This window comes from Miniopterus schreibersii (assembly GCF_964146895.1).
Source record: "Miniopterus schreibersii genome assembly, chromosome: 11".
Taxonomy (NCBI): Eukaryota; Metazoa; Chordata; class Mammalia; order Chiroptera; family Miniopteridae; genus Miniopterus; species Miniopterus schreibersii.
This window is the reverse complement of record NC_138111.1, coordinates 20,663,563-20,685,369: the sequence shown is the minus strand read 5'-3', so window position 1 is coordinate 20,685,369 and position 21,807 is coordinate 20,663,563. Positions and strand designations below refer to the sequence as shown.

General features: G+C 44.3%; 1 protein-coding gene across 1 annotated transcript in view; it reads right to left on the bottom strand.

Moving 5' to 3' along the window:
• ABCA1 (ATP binding cassette subfamily A member 1) overlaps positions 1–21,807 on the bottom strand; it is a 111,026-nt gene that overhangs the window by 81,116 nt on the left and 8,103 nt on the right. The window contains exons 2-3 of the mRNA XM_081152359.1: positions 10,213–10,375; positions 697–790 (exon numbers count right to left, since the gene is read on the bottom strand). Coding sequence (XP_081008485.1) covers positions 697–790; positions 10,213–10,278 — 160 coding nt within the window. The 5' untranslated portion in view covers positions 10,279–10,375. The remainder of the gene's footprint in view (positions 1–696; positions 791–10,212; positions 10,376–21,807) is intronic.

Genomic DNA, 21,807 nt, shown 5'->3' with positions numbered 1-21,807 from the left:
CCTGGGTTCAAACCCAAGTAACCTGACATCTCGAGCCTTGTGTCCTTGGCCACTACTGTATTTTCCATACTCCCTGTAAAGGCTACAATCAAAACACAGGATTTGGGAGTCAAATGACCTGAGCTTTTACTTCATCTCAGTCACTTATTAAATGTGTGACCTTGGGCAAGTCCTTCTCTGAGCCCCAATGTACTTATCAAATCAAACGATAATATCAAGCCTATTATACAAGGTGGTTATGAGAATCAAATAATATCAGTCCATCTGAGAAGCTCTGCGCAAACGCTACTTAATATTATGTGTTCCACGATTTGCACCTGTGTAATAAAGACATAATGTATATGAAAAAGACTGGCGGGGACCAGCTGACAGTGGTGTTAAGGGACTGCCTCAGGAGGCCTTTGTTTATCACCACTTTCTGAACTACCAGTAAGGTTATTTTACTTTCATTACTTAGAACGTATGACACAGACTTTGGCTATTATTATAGTTACTACTCTCATTGTTCAGTAGGACTGAAAATAGTTTCCTGAGTTTGTGCCTTATCAAAAAATCAAGGGCCCAGCTTTTCTGTTCCAACCCATTTATGGTGTTTCCTAAAGAGACCGTCTGGGAAAAGGTCGAATTTAGCCCATGCCCATTGCCCAGATTCCTCTTGCCCGTGGTGAGCCTCAGACAGGACACTCAGATACTCACATTCATGTTGTTCATAGGGTGGGTAGCTCAGCCGCACGGAGATCAGGATCAGGAAGATAAACAGAGGCCAGGCCACTTCCAGCAACAACTGACACTGAGCGGGAAATAAGACAGAGCGCTGTGAGTTTAGACAGTTATATGTTTGCCTGATGCTGCTGGGCTTCGGGAAATCCACCGAGAAGTTAATCAAACAACTGATCAACTTCTCCAGCTTCTCCCACCACTCAGTAACACTCAGCTTTCGTAATACTCGACTGCTTGCAGTTCTCACCATGTAACATACTGTTCACATCTCTGTGTTTTCCTTAAGAAAGGGAAGATGCTTCCTCTCCTGCTTCATCTGGCTCATGTCTCTCACTCTTCAAGACTCAACCAGGCATAATTTCCTTCTCCTGGGCTCCCACAGTAACCGAGCCCCTGAAATCATCTCTTTCTATCACTGGCTTCCTCACGGGAATAAGTATCCAGAAGGCAAGCCCTGGGACCCCGCCATGTCTGAATCCCCAGCATCCGCGCAGTTTCAGGTGCGAAATGACCATCTGTTGAAAGAGGGGGGCAAGGGCAACTGGGCCCTGCTGTGCTAAATGCCCACCACCTCTGCTCTTTAAATGCACACAAAATGCCCTGCCCTTCCCCCTCCCCCCACGGGGCTGAGAAGAGCGCTCCAAAGAACAGTGGAGATTCACGCAGTTCCACGTGGACCTCCACGCCCCCAGGGCTGGAAAGAGACCACCACCCAGTAAGGTCTGGTCACCATCTTCTCCAGAGGGTAAGAAGGCCATTAACTGTACAAGTAAGCACGATCCACTGGTTACAGCAATGAGGAAAACCCTGCCTCAGTGAGTTACCAAGAGATAAATAAGCCCAGGGGCAGCACAGAAATCATCAGTAATTAACTGAACCAGTGATGCTCAGACAACTACCGATGCTCATCGACTTAAATGGGGTTATGTCCTGGTAAATCCATCGTAAGTTGAAAATACTGTAAGTCTAAAATGCATTTAATACACCTACCCTACTGAACACCACAGCTTGGCCTAGCCTGCCTTGAATGTGCTCAGAACACTTACATTAGCCTACAGTTGGGCAAAATCGTCTCACACAGCAAATACACCATAGAGCATGAGTTGGTGACCCTCGTGCTCGCGTGCCCATCCGGGAGCTGCGGTCCACTGCTGCTCCCACGGCCTCACAAGAGAGACCATACTGCATATCGCTAGCCCAGAAAAAAATCAAAATTCAAAGCACAGTTTCTATTGAATGGGTATCGCTTTCACTACCGTGCACCACTGTAAAGTTGAAAAACTTAAGTCAAACCATCGTGAGTCGGGGACCGTCTGTAGTCACACTGCCTGAAGTCTCTCAACTCTTCCTCTCATTCCTAGACTGCGATGTTCTAATTAAGATGAACACCAAAGAGCCGAAAAGAGTCATGGGGCCTTGTGGTTAAGAGTCGTTACAACTGTGGCTTCAGGGCCATGAAGCCAAGAGAACACTGGTATGAAATCCCCCCTTCTCTTTTAACAGGATGGTTTTCTTGATCCTCAAGTCCACATTTTTTTTTTTTGGTAGACAAATTGAAATTAAAAGATTAAAAAAGTAGATATAAGTCATCCCTGATCTTACTTCACAGAGAAAATTGCTAGTAAATTGAGCTAACAATGGTTCTGTTAAAACTGTTTGCCTTTTTTTCTGTCTACATAAAAAATATTTTTTCTCTACCAAATTGAGATTTATGCATCATATATAGTTTTGTACTTTGCTTTTTTATTTAACATCATACTGGGAGAGTTTTCCATGATATACAATATTTTCTTAAAATAGGGACTTTAATGACCACTTAATATTCCACACTGTGAATGGATCACAATTAAGTTAACCTTTCTGCTACTGCTGGCGCTTCAGATTGTTCTGGGGCTTCCTTTTATTATTTGTTGTCAGATTTCTGGAATTTTAAACAGCTCATTTTTAATTTGCAAACGCCTTTGATATGGTTCCACATTAACCTCTTTTTAAAAATCTTCTATTTGGAAGGCAATATAAGGAAAATAGCAGTGGATGTCCTGAGGTGATGAGAAAATGGGCAATTTTTTAAATACCTTCCTGTGTTTCCTAAATTTCCCATTAAGTCGAACAACAACAAAAAAACCACTGTTAGCATATAACTATGAAGAACAGTTCGCTACAGACAGCACACAGGAAAACATAAAAGACAAATGGATCCCTCTTTGAAAGAAGGTATGTCGTTAATAGGGTCTCCAAGACCAAAGATGGGGCTGATCTTGCTAAGTATTTCTATAAATATTCCCAAAGAGGCAAAACACACTGAAATCAAGCTTTCCAGTGACACTGGGCCTCTCCTACCAGCCGAGTGGAAGTCCCTCCTGGGGTGGGAGGACCCCCAGGTGCTCCCTGCCTTCATCAGCACTTGGCACAGCAGGGACCCTATTTTTATGGGAGCTTCTCCCCTAGTGTCCCTTTCTTCTCACTAAGCCTACCTCATAATGAGGGCTTCAAAAATGTTTGTTGAGTAAGAGAATGAACTGAAGTTTATAAAATAATGAAGATAATACAAATCAGTTGAGCCCTTTAGGAAAGCAATTTGGCGAAATGTATCAAAAGACATGTTTATCCCCTTTGACTAAGTCATATCACAAGGACTACATTGTATAGGGCTAAATTCAAAATATCAAAAAGCTACATACATGAAATTATTTGTTCTTTGAAACACTATAATTGAAAAATATTGGAAACAATTGCACAGCAATATGGAAATGATTAAATTATGGTATGTCTACTCCACAATGTAGTATGCAATCGTTACAACAATGCGTATGAAACACAGGCACTATTAACCATGTAATGTCAAGTGAAAAAAGAACACAAAATTGTATCCACTCCAAGTTTACAGCTAAATAAAATCACAAATATTAACAGACAGGAATAAAACTTGCTAAAAATAGCATAACTGGAAATGAATTCAGAAAATAATAATAAACCCAGTCTGACTCAAGGGTCCCTGCTCTTAGCCAACCTCCTTACGCCCCCTGCCCTATTACCATAGTATCTAAATTACTGATCTTTCAAAGCCCTTGCTAACTTGAGTCACTAACCATCCAAACCAGAAAACTCATGAGACAATATTTAGTCCATGCCCCTCTAAAATTATTTGTCACTGAACTCAAAATTCACCTTACAAACTCAGAGGGATGTTCCAGGCATTTCTTTTCCTAATAGCCTCCCTCTAGAAACCTAACCTGACTACTGGCAGGCAGGCCATTCTGGCTCCACTCATTGCCCAGGTAAGATTTCTCCTCCATCACTAAACTTAGCACCTTTCCTTCACATAGTCCCTCATAACTAGCTTGGGAATAAAACTGATGCTTTACTGTTACAAACCCCTATAGAAAACTCTTCCAAATCTTGTTTTGGTACCTACCCACCCACCTCCACATCTCTCCCCCAGGAGAGGAACACTGTTTTCAAAAGGTGTTTCTCACCAAAGTCAGAAACTCAGGAGCCTCCTTTCAGTGTTGGGTTTTAAACAGTCATTCTGATGTTTCAGTGAGTTGCTACACTGAGCTGCTCTGGGGAGCACCAAAGCATCCCTTTGCACCTCTGTCTCATTACTCCTCAGCTCTAACGTGGGATAATCCGAGCGAGCACCTCGCGAGCAGGGTTTCTCAACAGCAGCACTATTGACACTGAGGGCCAGGCAACTGTTGAGGGGACTCTTGTGAACTGCAGGATGTTTACTGCATCCCTGTACTCTACCCACTAGATACCAGCCACACCGACCACCCCCACCCAGGACAGTGCCAACCAAAAATGTCTCCAAACATCACCAAATGTCCCTGGGGCGTTCAGATAGTGATAGGATATGTTTCAGAACTTGATAAGGTAGTAAGATTCGAGGAAAAAGAAAGAGATGAAACTATCAGACTATTTTGAGAGGCAAAAAGGGGTGAGCGGGACAATGAGATGCCCCAGATCTCAGAATGTTCAAAGCAACAGCACACTCTGTCCTGTATCAGCATAGCAAATGACCAAATAAATAACCCCCAATAGCTCCCTACAGACATAAGAGTTTGATAAATGTCCCAAAAATAACTAGAAAAGGAGTCTGTTTAATAAAAGCTGCTGGAATGACATGATATGACTGTAAAGAAAAATTATTTTTAGACCCATCCCTGATACCATACACCTCAACTGCATCTGCGCAAATTAAAGTGAAATCTTTAAGATCAAATCAGAGACGTGTTAGAGGGAAAAACAATTTTTTAAAAAGAACAGACCTGCCCTCCCACAACTATGTAGCCTCATACATTGATGATGGCTTTTTAAATTGGTTCAGTCTTTTGAAAGGATATCTAATCATAGACTTCAAGGGCCATTTCCCTTTGACCTAATAACCTTACTCCTGAAATTCTGGCTTAAGGAAATAATACAGAAGTAGAAAAGGTGTATAACATCTTATTTATAACAGCCAACACTGGAAACAATCTAACTGCTGGCAATAGAGAATAAACTTATAAAACAAAAACCGTGTTGACGGATTACTCTAAAGCTCCCAGAAATGTCAATGGAATCAGCCCACGGTAAATTTGGGACTCAAAGATTCCGTGGTTCCTCTAACCTCTGACTACCCCGCTACCCTATAATACTTTCTTCGCTGGGAAGCAGGAACTGCAATGCACACCTCTTAGGATTGCTGTGAAAATCAAGATAATGGATATAAAAGTTCTTTCAAAACTACAAAGCACAGCCTATGTATCAAGAATCATTACTATAAACAGGAAGATCATTTAGAAATATGGGAACAGACACACTAATGTTCAATGAAAGAAGGAAACAGCATAAAATGGAACACATGTATGTAATGTCTCCTTGGGCTATGGTCACCCAAGGCCTCCTAGTGCCAAGGACCACACACACTCTGACCCTCAGGGACTCCTTCTGCACATGAAATAAAATTCAACTGCCCTTCCCCAACGGCAAAGCCCAGCAGACCTGGCCCTGCCCGATTCCCAGCTCAGCCCAGCCAGTCTTCATCTGCGCCACCAGCACCACTGGCTTTTCTGTTCCTTGACACGGGAACATGCTTTAGGCCCCGTGGCCTTCACACCCTCTGCGTCTCTGCCCGGAATACAGCGCCCTTGATCTCTGGGCTCCTGATGTTCCCCTGGCCAACTGCTGCTGGAACTTCAGGGTTCTCAGCTTAAATGTCATGACCACGCATTCTAAATTAAGTCCCTGTCTACAGCCTGGTGGTACTCAACGCAGTACCACAGTTTGCCTGGGTTGTTTCTTTCTTCATGACACCTATCACAACGTGTTATTATATTTTTACTTATGTGATAATGTGTCTCCTATCTGCTTCTCTCACTAAACCGTAAGTTCTACAAGGGCAGGAATCATGTCTGTCTGGTTCACCACTACATACTCAGCTCACTGTCCCACATGTAGTAGATGCTCGATAAATATTTACCCAAATGAAACTTTAAATGGCTATTTGGTCTGATGTTCTTCATTCCACAGAAGGGGAAACTAAAACCTAGGAGAAATGAGTTTCCCTAAACCCGATGGCATATGGTGGCCAACCTGAAGCTGGCATTGAATTAGAATTACATAATAATTAGAATTAGTATCTGGATTTGAACCATCACTGCCAGGCTAGGACTAAGGACAGGAAAGAACTGTCAGGTGAAAATGGAAATGGGGAGGAGATACGGAAATTTTCATCTATTCTGCAAAATTCTATAATGGCTCTTAAATAAAGAGCATCACTTTTTATTGGATAGCTATTCCTGTCACTAAACAATGGCCAGATACTGATACTCTAATTTATGCAAAAACTAGAATTATCTATTTTCCCAGCCACATAGCCAGTCAGATCTAATTGAGAAAACAGTTAATAGCAAAGGCAAAAAAAAAAAAAGGCAACATAGCCGTCCTCTGTCCCACCTGTTCCACGGGGACCGTGGCCTCTGGCTCAGCCTAAAACCAGATGCATATCATGAAAACTGCAGGCCTCGCCCTTCCTGGCCACCCAAGCCCTGTTTGTGCTGAATGACTGCCACCCACACGGGTTAACCGTTACTTTGGACCCAAACTGAGCTTTGCACTCGACTTTCGAAACTCAACTTCAATGTATTCTTTGACCAAGAACAGCAGAAAGCTAATCCTGGCTGATGGTCCCCACGCTCTGCACAATGGGAGTACCAGAGAGAGGTCCCCAGAATTCATCAGCAAACAAAGACACAGAGCGAAAGAGCAAACAGCCACCTCTCAACAGGGTTGCTCTGGGGAGTACTGGTAGGTCCCAGCTTGCACATATTATTTCTGTTCTTCCTGGCAGTGGTACACAAGGCCCCTAGAGCAGGGGAGCCTCCTTGACACCTAAAAACTAATGACCCATTTAACACATTTACCACTCATTCAGCAAATACATATTAAGCATATCCCAGATGCCAGGCTCTGGGGCCACATGTGTACACTCCAGGATCACAGAAGAAGGGAAACGAGCAATGATGTTCTGTTCATCGTGGGCAGGAACTACTGGGGAGCTGCTACCTTCTTCCCCGCCTAATGGGCTGGACTGGTTCTGACTATGTGAGCTAACAAAGTGGCACCAAGACCCTTCGCAGGCTGCAACGTTCAACAATATACCTAGAAATCCAAGCCCAGGTGCACTGCGAAGTAGCTACCAGTCAGAACTTAAGATGCAGCGACATTAAACCTTGAGTGCTGATAAAGTGAAGCTGCTGAGAAGGGACTGAGCCTCCAGTGCCACCAAGAAATTGGTTCTGGTGTTACTCCCATGGAAGACCTACTCTGGACCCCTGTCCCCTACCCAAAGCCCAGTTCTGTTGACTGCACAGGGGGCCAGGCCAGATCTTTCCAACTCTGACACTCTAAATACCTGTGACCTGAAACAAACGGCCCTCCTTTCTAGTTCAGCAAAATCTATTTCCTTTAGAAATCAGGAAGGGAGGCAACCAGGACAAGCTAGCAGGCAGTGATATTTCATCTAGAAAAGCCCTTTTGGGTCAGGATGTTGTGTCCCTACCACCTCCTCCAACAGGAACTCTGCCACAAGACTACAGATTGCCTTCAACTAAGCCTGCCTATCTCTCCAATCTTAACTCTTTTTAAACCCACGAGCTACACTGAGCAAGAAGCCACCCACTCAGGACCAGTGGAGACTAGCCCAGTAGGGATGGCCCAACCCCCCACATCCTGCTACAGGACTCTGATTCCTTGGTGGACCACGGGGAAATTCCTTCCCTGCTTGGTGCGTCGGTATTGCTACCTGTGAAATGAGGGGCTTGGCCTGTACTACCCTTAAGACCTCCTTTCGCTGCTAAGACGATAGGATTCTTTCACTACTCCCTGGCTAATGGCCACACCGCAGCAGAAACGGTTTCCTATGGCAGGGGCTGCCATCACCAGGCTGAGAGGAGGCAGGAGACCCAGACCACATGGCAGCTAAGAAATGAAGATGAGAGATGAATTTGGACTTGGGAACACCAGAACCTGGGAAAAGCCATGGAAGGAGGGAGAAAGGCTAAAAAGTCAGAAACTTCAAGATCTTGAGGCAGAGGATTGAAAAAAATAATAATAAAATACCACCACTGAAAAGCAAGTTGCCATAGTGGTTTAAAGTACCAACTCTAGAGTCAGGTGATCTGGATTTGAACCCAACATGCGCTTCTGGGGACCTCTCAAGTTCCCCGGCCATAAAAGAAAACAACAGTGCTTCACAGAGTCACAAAAAGATTAGTCCAGTTAATAACAAACTATTGAGTGCCTAGCACGTGGAAGCTCATTCTAAGTGTTTGCTTTCCTTATATAATATTAGGTTTTATATTTTACCGTTACTATTACCATCATCACTAAGACAGGCAGGATACGTTAGATACATAGATTCTAGTTCCCGCTCTCTCATGAGTGATCTTGGGATTCAGGTCCCCACTAGTAACATGAAGGGCCAAACAAAATCACTGTTTCTCAAACTAGAATCTGTGTGTGTGCATGTATGTGAGGGCGGGGGCGTTACTCTTGATGGATTACATATGAGTCCCCTGTGATAATTTTAACCATTTTGTGTTTTCCTTTCTACGGTCATCTAAACAAACTAGAATAAACATATCTGGATTTTCCAAATGCCTACTTTATAACCAAGTTCTGGCACAAGATTTCAAAGCCTAAGTTTATATTTGTGTTTGATTGTGTTGGCACCAACATAACTATAGCAGACTAATGAGAAAGGAACAGATGCAGACGTGATTTAGGAATGATGAGATTGGACCAAATGAAAGCCAAATGATATCAAATGAAGGTCATGGGAAAGGTGGTTGGAGAACTGAATCCTTAGAACATAGGCTGTCCAAACTCACAAGGACAGCACTACAGCATTCACCACCATCCTCACCTCACTCCTTGTGATCTGGTTTCAGCTAAACAATGTCAGCTGTCTCACTGCATTCGTCTGAACTGTATTGGTTTTGCGACTTCGTTTGCATTTAGTTTGTAAGTGATCACATGGTTGTATAATAGCATATACAATAAAGGGTTTGAATCCAGTTTCACATATGCACATATTTAAGTAACATTATAATAAAAAAAAATTTAATGAACACAAAGGGACCTTAGCATTTTTGGTTTTTTAAAAAAAGGTCCAAGCATTATTCTAGTTTGAGAAACACTACACTGAATTATCTCCAAGGTCCCTCATAACTCTTTGAGTTTAAGAAAGATGATCATTTTGGTTACAGACATGTTAAGCTTCGTTAAGTCAGCCAAGTGAGATGCAGGCTCAGAATTCAGGGGAAAAGGCAGGGCAGGAAACAGATTCAGAAGCCAACTACAAAGAGGTACAGCTAAATCCAAGAGACTAGATGGGATTTGTAAGAGCGTTCAGAGATAGAGAAGCAAAGAGCTGGCACTGAGCTTCAAGGTTTCACCATGCCTTACAGCCTTCACCTTCCTCTGTGGAAAAACACCATTCACCCACGCATTAGAGATGGTCTGCTCAGGATCACTCAAAGAATTACTGTCCCATCCAGGCAGTGAATGGCTTAGAACCCTCCACAGAAATAAAACAAGTGTCTGTTTTATTTTCCTCCAGGCTTGCAGTCAAAGCTGAGAGAGTCCACACAAACACTAAAGGATTCAGTCTCTCTAAAAGCTGGGCCATTAACTCACTTCATTCCCACTGCCCAGCAGTACAGGGCCCCCTTAGGTGCTCTTGGAGAGCCAGGTGGCCCCCCGAGGCTGCCATATTCCAGAGATCAAAACTCAGGCCTGGGCACTAGCACAAACCAAAGCGAACATTTCTGCCTGGTGGCAAATCTGCCCACGATAATAAGTGATAGAGCTGCCTGGGCCACATTCATTCAATTGCTTTGAGCAAACCAAGACTTCCTTTCCTCCTGCCTCCAATGCTCAGCTCAGATTCACGAAGTCAAGCGTGGGAGAAGGCCCCCCTTCCCCCGCAAAGAAACCCAAGCTTACTGTTTGTCTTCTTCTGAAAGTGAGGTTCTTCCACAGCAGCAACCTCAACTGAGGCCAGCAAGCCATGTTACCTCGGCTGGCACCACGGCAACCTGAGCGTGGCTGGGCGCCCGTGGAGGCAGTGGCCGGAGCTCACAGCAGGGACGCTGTGGCTGGTCATTAACTGAAAGATAAAGCAGGAAGGGAGAGAGCTGTCAGTTATTGCTGCAAAGCCAGACATTCGCCAATGAGGGCTGTTGCTCCAGCCCCCTCACCTGAGACCTCAATCCCGGGTCTACGTCATGACCGCTTCCCAACAGGCCAGGAGTTGCTGACTTCTGACCTCAGGGTTCTCCAGTGAGTGGGGATTCTGGAGGTTTCCTGGCAGCAGCCTGGGAGCTAGTTGTTGCCATCCTAATCATTTTAGCTCCACTAGTGTGACCATTTGGGGATGAAAACTACACTTACGAAAACAGATTTAAGTGAGCAATCTGAAGCGGTCAAAACAGTGAGGTTGGAGGTGGCAAATTGGAATCTCCATTCTCTTAAGGAAATGGCCTCCCCTCACATAAAATGTCAGCAGCGTTCATAAAATGTGCCTTGAACCTGGAGTAATTTATGCTATTCCCTGAAATTCTCTGCAGACCACATTTTCATCTGGCCACAGAGTGGAGTCGTTCAAATGATAAATGGCACCACTGACAAAGCAGTTTCCCAACCTGGAAAGCCACAGCGTGTCTTAGATGACTGTGAATAAGCACCGAGGAAATGCTACCGACACCTGGCTCCCAGGTGGTGAGGACAACCCCAGAGCTGTGTGTCTGTGGAAAGAAAACAGCATCCCGTGGAGAAACAAGTCAGCTAAGGCAGGCGGGGAACAACGCCTGTGCAACGGACAAGCTCCCACTGTCCAGACATCTGCACCCCTGGCCCTGCTCCATCCGCACCTGCACAAAGGGCCAGCTGCTCCTTGTCAGGTGTCACAGGTGCCTCCTTGGAGAACTGTTTCGCCATGCTACGAGAAGTGGAGGCTCTCGTAAACAGGAAATACAATGCTTCTACATGTCCCCACTGCCCACACAACTGTGCTCACTGAATGCTGGAATACTCCCAAATAGTCATACTACAGTGGGAAGGGCAGAAAACCGAAAAGTGGAAGAAGAAGGGAGGGAGACACAGGATAAAGTTAGGCCCCGCTGGCAACTCCGCAGCCATGAATGCTCAGCAGAAACCAGCTTTTCCTCTCAAATGGCTGTTAGTCATTGGTGGTCTGGGGGGGAGCAGAGGTGGGAGTGGGATATGAGGCGTGAGGGACAGGGAGCAAAAAGAGCTAAGAATGTAGTGACCACTTGTGGATACAAAACAAAGCAGTAGACTACAAGTCCATGAGTCCAAATCAGATCTCAACGCAAAGGTCAACTCTAGTAGGATCGTACCCTTTTGTCCCCCACTCCACAAAGACTTGGATTAAAAAATTCTAGAGAAGAAAAGAGGGGGGGAGGGGATATGGAGTATCTGTGTAGAAGGAATGACCCATTCATTCCTTATTATTCAAATTCATTCCTTGACAATCCAACAAATCAGGAATTCTCTGAAATATTCAAGAATTAGGAGATTTATCATTTACTCAGCAAACTGCAAGAGGGACCCCCCCCCACCCCAAAGGTTCTCACTCCAAAAAGAGGAAGAGTTAAACCAGCACTGAGTTAGTCTGCAAGTTGTTTAAAGATAACCAAGCACAGACAGCCAGAATGCCACTGTGCCTGTAATCCCGAAGCGTTTCCTAAATAGCCTAGGACAGGACTTGCATTCCAGAAACAGTGAAATAAATAATTAGCTAGGTTTTTCTCAAGCAAAAGTTACTACTCTCCAGTAATTGCTTAGTTGATTCAGAAGCTACGTGAATCATTTCAGATTTCCAAGGCAACAATGAGGAGGTGAGAACACAAGTTTGTAATTAAAAAGGGGAAAGTTTAACCTAGTACAAAGAGCCCAGACTTGAACTAGCCCCAGCTTTCCGCCTATATACCCTTGCCCAAGCCTTTACACTCCCTGCCCATCTATTTCCTCATAAGATGGCCATGATAATACCTACCTTGCACAATGTTCTAAGGATTAAGTGAGATAATATAAGTAAGTTCACAATACAGTACACAGCACATTATATGTGCCAAAGAAATAAGTTCCTTTCTCCTAACTTATCTTTCTCTGTTCTATTGGTACCCTCTAGTGCAGAAATGGTTATATGCTGTCCAAACATTCTTTTCTAGTCCATTATTTCTAGCAAACCCACCGTGGGTGTCTGGAAAGATAGGAAGGGCAGAGTAGAAATGCCAAAATATGAGTAGCCTAGTGCTGGAGCACAGAATTTGCCTCCCCTGTACCTGAGAGGAAAATCTCAGAAGGGAAGACATACCCCTCTATAGAAGGTTCATGAGAAGAGAAAGGGCAGGAGGCGATTTGGGGGAGAGTCTTTTCCTAAAATGGGAGTTTCTGTGTCTCCAGATACAAGTTCTGACCCAAGGGAACCTCCAAGGGACACGTGGAGAAGCTTAGCAAGAAGTAGCCCAGAGCGGAGATAAAAGGTTCTGCTCTGGCTTTGCTGGGTGCAAACAGGCAGGCTTCTTGCCCCAATTCCCACCTTGGCATGGCCCTGGCCGCCTACATAATTCCCTCCTCCCACCTCAAAACGCAGTAATCATTGGGAGGAGCAACTCCATCCAAAGAAGTGGACTTGGCAAAGCCCAGACCCCTCTGCTCAGGTAACTGAAGCCAAAGGGACATTTCTACATCAGTTTTCCAAAAAAATCGAGTGAACAAACAAACCAAAAACTATACAGAAGGTAGTATTATGTACTAGATTTCTCAATGTTTCAAAGCTGGTAGTACACTCACTCCTGCCCTTCTGCACATTTCCAGTTACTGGCTGGAAAGGATCCCACTTCACAATCACTGCCAGTCAACAGGCCACTCTCATACCCCATCAGCCATTTCCCTGGGCTCCCTGCCCCTACCCTGAGGATCCAGTTCAATCCTCACTGTAGTTTTTCTGGTGCCCCTGGACTCCAGTGTCTCCTCTCTCCACACTCCCCACCTCCTGATGCCCCAGAAAACTACTTACGGGCTCTGAATGGGCCACTCTCTCTCCTGTCCCTGGGACTTCCTGGCCTGTCCCTTGTCTTGTCAGCCTGGCTAATTCTTCCTCAACCTTAGGTCTCCATTTAGTGTCACTTGGGCAGGATCCTGTCCTTATCACCTCCCCCACACTGACACCTAGATTGGAGCCCCTCCTCGGTGCTTCGTGAGCAGCCTGTTTTCCCTGCTGCATGTCTCCCACATTCTGAGTCTGGGCAGGGGCCATTCCTGTCCCTAGTATGAAAAATAGTACCTGGCATGTAGTAAATGCTCAGGGACTGTTTGGTTAATTAATTAATTAATTAATTAATTAATTAATTAATTAAGAGATGGTCATGAGAAATAGGGTTTCAGAATATAAGGGAGGTGGCATTTCTGGGCCTGTGGTAACCAATTTCTCAAGCTTGATTAACTAATTCAGGCAAATTGTCCCCCGAGGGGAAGCCCTGTGTTCAGCAGGCTTCCACCACACACTTGTGATGGCCACAGAGGACTGCTGAGCTTCCCAGGTGACTCCTGGGGCATCCCGGGAAATGTAATTAAATCTAGGCCTGCTTCCCACAAACAGCTAGTTTACCTAAGCATGGAGCAGGGCCTCCCAAGGCGAATGGAGCCATGAAATATGCTTTTGGCCAAGCTTCATGTTCAAGTCCTACACGCACTCTCTCCAGGTCTCCTTATTAGTCAACCCAGTGGATCACCCCTTGTCCAAATTTAACAGCGAGTTCCACACCTGAACCTTCTTTTGTATAGTATGTAACTGGAGGAAGTGACTGTTCAAACTTTGGCCTATTTTTTAAAGAAATTTTCACTTCGAATGCCAGATAAAGTTACTCATATCTAGAAAATACAACAGACTACTAAAAGCATAACCTTCTAAAATAAAAGATGCTCAACATCATTAGTGGCAGAGTATTACTTGGCCATAAAAAAGAATGAAATCTTACCATTTGCGACAGCATGGATTGACCTAGGGGCATTATGCTAAGTGAAATAAGTCAGTGAGAGAAAGAAAAATACCATATGATTTCGCTTATATGTGGAATCTAAAGAACAAAATAAACGAACAAATAAAACTGAAACAGACTCATAGACACAGAGAACAGACTGGTAGTTGCCAGACGGGAGGGGCACTGGGGGACTGGGTTAAAGAGGTAAAGGGATTAAGCACAGATTGGTACTTACAAAATTGGCATGGGAAATAAAGTACAGCATAGGGACTATTGTCAATAATATTGTAATAACTATGTATGGTGCCAGGGAGGTACTGGAAACACTTTGTAAAGTATATGATTGTCTAACCACCATGCTGTACACCTGAAACGAATACAAAATAATGTTGAATTGCAAACTATAATTAAAAATAAAAATTTTTTAAAAAGAAAAGAAAAAGCAGCCAAAATCCTCCCTCCATTTTTTATTGCTTTTGTAATTGACCTACAGGTTTTACTTAGGCTAAAAGGAGAAAACCCAAGCAAAACTGGGTTTAGTTGTTCTAAAAAAAAAAATTTAATTAAAAAAAAAAAAAATCAATGATCTACCACCATACAGCCAACTAGAACTACTAGAATTTTTTAAATTTTAAAGTGTTAGAGAGTATGTGGAGCAACAGGCTCTCTCATACACTGCTTGTGGGAATGTAAAATGGAACAGCAACTTTGCAAAACAGTTTGGCAGTTTCCTGTAGTTACCCACAGACTGAGAATACAGCCCAGCCATCCCAACCTAGGTATAATAGAGGCCCCTTATCCGCAGGGGATATTAACAGCAGTAACTAATAATAAAGCAGGGCAACTGCAACAATATATTGTAGTAAAAGTTCTGTGAAAAGTTCTGTGACATTATTAAAATAAGGGTGACTTGAACACAAGCACTGCAATCGGGTCAGTTGATCTGGTAACCAAGATGACTACTAAGTGACTACCAGTAGGGGAATACATAAAGTGTGGATACACTTGACAAAGGGATAATTCACGTCCCAGGCAGGACAGAACAGGATGGTGCAAGGTTTCATCATGCTACTCGGAATGGCATTTAATATTTTTGGTCCGAGGTTGACTGCGGGTATCTGAAACCACCGAAAACGAAACCACAGATAAAGGGAAACTACTGTATTTACCCAAAAGAAATGACCGCATATGTTCACATAACTGTGCATGAATTTTTGTAGAAGTCCTTTACAGAACAGCCCAAACTGAAAACCACCCAAACGTCCATCAAGCAGTGAAAAAATTACAATGGAATACTACTCAGCAATCAAAAGGGAAAAACCACCGATACATGCGACAGAACGGATCTATCTCAAAAGCCTCATGCTAAGAAAAATAAGCCAGACACGATAAACGACACACCGTACGGCTCCACTCCCGTTTCACATTCTGCAAAGGTGAAGCAATAGGGACAGAAATCAGATCAGCAGTGGGAGTAGTTACGGGTGGGGGAAAGGCAAACTGTAAAGGGGCACAAAGTGGTTATACAACTATTTCCATTTATCAAAACTCCCCGAACCAGACACTTCAGGATAAACTTAACTGTATGTAAATTATGTATCAGTAACCTGACCCCAGCCCCTGAACCAGAATAAAAACTTGCCTTCTATTATAATAATTAACATCCTCCACAAGTCAAGTCCCACACCTTGGAAGACCTAAGAACGGCACAGGGTAAAGCTCATTACTGTGATTCCCTAGGAAGGTGAGTAATGAATAAAATACTCACCACCTACTCACTCGGCACACTGCAACCGTATCTTTACAAGGCTCCTGTTCGCCATGACCAATATTTATTGCGTCCCTGTTGTGTGTCAGGCACTGTAGCAGGTGCCAGCGATTCAGCAGTGAGCAAAAGCAGCAAAGTTTCTGCTCTCAAGGAACTTCTGCTCTAGCAAGGCAATGGAGACTAGACAAACAGCGGGGGGTTGAGGCACAGGCGGAGGGAATAGTGAAGGAAAATAAAGCAGAGTAGGGGGACAGATACTAAGGGGGGCGGGTAACTCCTTTCTAATGACGCACCCTGGGGACAGTGAATGAGAGGGTAGGCCATATGCTCCTTGTAAAAGGGTCACCTGGGGCCGGGGCTGCAGATTCTTTTCACATTTCCTTAAACCAAAATCGGAAATGCCAGGCAGACTCAGTGATGCTGGCAAAAGAAAAACATATCCGTTCACAGGAAGCTGGTTGAAGGGGGAAATGATGACCCCAGTCGGCACCTACCGCACCGCTCCCCCCTCATCCCCCCCCTAAGCAGTTGGCCCTTTTGGACGGCACATGTAAGTTTCAAAGAGAGTAAGGAAAATAAAAAAGAAAGGAGAGGGGAGAGGGAGACATGCTAAAAACACAAGGTAGGAGAGTGGGGCTTTTTCCCCCCACTTGGCAAAGCCAAAAAGAAAAAAACAGGAACTACTTCCCCTGACTGTCTTTTCCTTCTAGAGGGAAGCTGAACTCGAAAGCTAGAGGGCATGGCCTCACATGCTCCCAGTGTTCTTGCAGAAAGGAAAGAGTCCAGCCGACCCTCTTCTTACTGCACAGACTAAGAGTTCCTGGTAGCAGCGCAAACATGAGCATTTTTTCCCTTATTACATTTCCTTCAACATTAAATCTTATATTGGCAGGTAGAGAGAATTCAATGGGGTTTTGGAGACCCGGTCTCACCACAAACATGCTCCAATCTTACAAAGAAGCTGAAGCCCCCCCAAAAGTAAGTGCCTTGCCCAGAGTCACCCAGTACCATAAGAGCTGGCCCCTAGGTTTCTCAGGGAAATAACTTTTCAACAACTGTTACATGTCCTCTCCCACTACGATATTTCTTACAACAGTTTGTTCTTCTGAATAGTTCCTATGCCCAGAATGTGCAGTCAGCGGCTGATTTTCATCCATCAAAACAGTGGTTTTATGACAGCTATTTCTCTAAACTCCAGATTAATTAATAAGTGTGTGTGTGTGTTCTCTGTCAGGCAAATTTCCACGTGGTTACCAGAAGTGAGATAGAAGTTGAAATTCCTGACACCTGTCAGTGTCTCTCTAGATGGAATCGTTCCTAGATGTCACCTCGATAAACAGCTAGCCAGTAACCAACAATGCAGGAGGGAGATGTAAGGCAGAATTTAACTATATCACATATGAACTGAAAATGTGTTGGTGCTAAAGCTCAGATGATTGCCTACTCGTGATATGTGGGTACAGAAGCAAGAATTATAGATGTTTGTGCACCTCACCTCCAGAGAGATGTGGAGGGTCCTGCAAGCCCAACAGGGCAAGAATGCTTTGGAAAAGGTTTGTTCTTTAATTGCTTCTGAGCATCTGGCTCTGGCTCAGTAGCCACATTCAGGAAAAAGGTTAATGAGGTTACTGAAAGTCAGAAGACCAGGCTGGAAGACGCTCTCTGCGCCCATGACTGAGGACAGGACGTGGCTGCTACAGTGGTAAGAGGGGATTCTGAGTCATCTTGTGATTTCTCCCAGGCTGACTTACCAGCTTTATTAAGCCTGAAGCTAATCTAACTGCCTCGGTTTAACTTTTCTGGCCTCCAGTTGCTATTGAGCTCTCTAGCCTTAAGGCCATCCTTGCTAACCCTTACAGGCTACCACCCCCACACCCCTCCCACACCCTGCACACTCCCCACCATCCTGGGGACCCACAATTTCAGTGAAACTGCCCTATGTTGCCATTAGGCCCTTAGAGGTCTGCAGAAAGACTGTGAGCTGGTCCTCAGTCACCCATGAAATTTTGTTCTACTTAAATTATAACATAGTAAAATACTCAAATTTGAGGCGGCAATAGGTGTAAGAAGTCCTCCAAAAATAAAATGAAACCATTCTATCACTGCATAAGAATTCTATCATTCTAGAAGAGACTATGCTATTGTGCTACCCAGTTAAATAATACAGATGCAGTGAATTTGATCAATTCCAGCACTCTTTTAGAGGGACTTTTTTGAAATTACCAAATGCATCACATTTACTTGGTTATTAGTAGCAATAAGTTTACAGATAACTGCACACTCTTCTTTTACCCTACCCTGGGGCACATTCTTCAATTTCCTGGACAAAATTATTTGCTAATAGCTAATGTTCAAGAGGAAGCTATGAAATAAGTACATAAAAACTAAACGTGAGAGGAGACCCATGAATACCATACCAATCCATAACTGACTTTTGACGAGCATAATTTCTCACGCGTCAATGATTCTATTTTAAAGGAGACCCAAAGATTCATACCTTATTCCTATCATGTCACTGATATCTGTGCACCCAAAGACCCTACTGAGCACTCAGCACTGCAGTCTCACCCTGCTAAAACAGTCTCACGACTTCCAAAACGGCCAAGGGCCAGGGTTGCTGGAAGCAAATCTGTCCTGTGACCAGGTTCTTGTTTCCTCGTTGTAGAACTGTGGAGAAATTCTAACAAAGTGTTAGAGATAGCCCTTCTCCCCCTGCCGATATCTGCTAAACACACACAGAGCAACCTTCAAAGGAAGGCTTCATCAAACAATGCAATTATTTCCCTTTTCCCTGGCCAGGGATACACAAAACATAGGAAAAAGAACCTTTCCCCTAGAAAAGAAATCAATCCATCCTAGAAAAAAAAAGAAAATTCAAAACTTTTCAACCACAATCAAAATGCCAGAATAAGTGGGGCCTGCAGGGAAGGAGCTACTGAAGTCATCAACACTCTGAGCTATAGAAACAGAAGCAAAAGAGCCCCCCCCCCCCCCCCCAGTGCTTCACTTGCAGAAAGACTTTGATTGGGTAATGTTCCCTGCTGTTGTAGGCAGGTTTTCCAACAGAATTTTAGAACAAAAGGCTTAGTGACTGTATCACTGTATCAGCAAAAACCATTTTGTTTGCCTTAAAGGGTCAAGTCTCCAGACAGTCTGCCATCTCCCAGCCTAAAGGGTTTATTTTTATAAAAAGGCTCAAAGGATTTGGGGGACAGACAACCCCAAATCTCTCCACTGCCTTCCCCTTCGTTTGGCCCTGTGCTACCATGCAGCAAATGCCCCCAAACACCCTGAACTCTTTTTATTTTCTTGAATTAACTGGCCCAGTGGAAAGAAGGGAGGTTCTGGAGTCAGAGAAAACTGGGTTTGAATCCTGACTCTGCTACTCAGCAGCTCTGGGACCCTAGGGACTCTGAGGCCCTTTCCATGAAACAGAACTAGTAATGTATATAAAACATTTCGCCAGTTCCTGGAGCAGAGCAGGTATCCAGTAAACGGGAGCTATTCTGATTAGTGTGGCTGACTTCACAGGCCAAAGCACTCATCAAGGGTGGGGTACAGAGTGGGTGGTTTATTAAAGGAATCTCTCTTCTATCGCCTTTGTCCGCAGAAGGTACTATTTCCCCCAAAGACCTTTCCAGAACCAACTGAAGATCTTTCCAGTGCCCAGCTCAGTGAGAGATGTGAAAGGATTACCCTGGTATTCTGGTGCCACTTTTGCCACTGTTTTACCATAAAAGCCCCTTTTGGTGGCCCCCGCTGCTCACTTATATCATTCGCTCCACACTCATGGAAGTCAGCTCCCACTTTCCACACCAGGCACACTGCCCCCTTCCTTCAAGCCTTCAGCACCTGGGTTTTCCTCTCCACCCCCTATGTCAATTATCTATTTGCAATCTGGGCCTTACAGTTCCTCCATCTTTTCAGCTCTCCCTACAATCTTCTCCTTGGACCAACTCATCAGGTGGGCCCTGCAAACCTATAAGTCACGCGCGGCCAGCTAATGTGCCTCAGCATCTTCTGGTTCCCTGCCACGCTGAGCCCAGCGCCCGGGAAGACTTGGTGCTCTGTAAACATTTGGAGAACGAAGCCCTCTGAAGTCGGACCACGGGGATGGGAAAAAATAATTAAAACAGGTTCACTACAGTAACAAATCAGAAATTTCATTAAAAGTAAAGGTTCGGGTAGCCTAAAACCATGACAAATTTTCCAGCTGCGTTCAAAGAAACACAAGTTCAGGCAGGCATGCATTTAATCTGGCTTTCCTCAAAGCCGCTCTAATTTGTTGGAAAGGACATTCATTTTCATTGATTTCACGTGAGCAAAGGAGAACCTGTAATTCGCTACCCCGAGGCTGTAGAACCCTTGGAAACATGCCAGCTAATATGCACACCTCCCCTAGGGGCTCAACCCTGAACACCAGAACTGTCAGCCTGGGTCAGGAACACTGAGCTCTGAAGTCATGGGCTCAAGGCAAGAACTCGCTTCATGAAGCACACCAACACCTGAATACAACCTTCTGCCTCAACACTTTATTCCCTTTACTTTGGCCGAAACCAGTTCTCTAATCTCCAAGTTCTTGTCCAGTTCTAGCTCACAGAGCCTATGACCAAGCCCAGGGGCCTTCTTCAGAAGGTCCTCTTTCACCAGCCAGCTCTTCAGGACTGCAGGCTATGTCATGCGTCCCCGATACCTGTTTCTGCAGCCTGGCGAGGACAAGTTAACTAGGTAGGTGAGGGTTTTAGTCAGGGTTCCTGAGCAGTCAGAGGGGCACAGGATCTAAGCCCCACCCTCCCAACCAGATAACTGAACTCCCCGGTGATTTTCTGTGCGAGATTAGAAAAAGTGCTCAAGGAAAGATGAAACTACCCTATGGACTGGAACTCCTGACAGCCTGTTTTTTTCAACTGTGGCTTTATAGTGGCATTTAAAAGTTCAAACAACTCAATCTCCCAAGGGACCATGTGCTAAGTGTCTACATCAGGAGAGTATCAGGGAGTCCCCAAATGGAGCTCCACCTAAGGACAGAATGTCTCGCTGGTCTCTGCAGCCTCCAGGGGCACGTCCACTCCCCTTAATGGAGGCCATCTGAACCAAGTGTCAAACAACCCTCCATTTGCTCCACAGGGGAGAAAGCCACCAGGATCATGTGAACTGTGACTAGAGTTAGAAGCTAGAAAATGGTACTAATTCCTCTAAATTTGCAAATCCTGCAAAAGAGCTGACAACTGAATAAACACTACTTGACCAAAGGCTTTCTTTGTCTAGACCTCAAGGTCCTTACTACAATTAACACAATCATTAAAGTTAAAAAAAGAAAAAAAAAAAAGAAAAGAAAAAAAAATCCTGCCTTGAATCACAGTTAATCTAAACCAGCCAAAGTCAACAAAGGGTTTTGCACTTTTGCATAAAGGAAAGTTCCTAGGAAAGACTCAACCTTCAGGACTTCTGTGGAGATTTCTTTCCAATTCGAAACTACAACCAAAGAGCAATTTTTATTTGAAAGAGAAAAAAAAAAAATCCAGCTGAAAACCCCCTTAATATTCATACTGGGCCAACAGAAAGAATAAATAAATGAGGCCAGTCCAATAGTCAAGGATTCAGGGTCCAGTTTAAGCTGAGAAGGATAGACTTCTGTAGACGCAATTTCTTTTCTCTCTCCTAAAAGGACACTGTAAATATTATCCAAAATTCTGGTATAAAGAAGCCTGGATTAAAAAGGCAAGAAGAGGTCAATATTTTAATTTCCAGCCAGTGACAGCT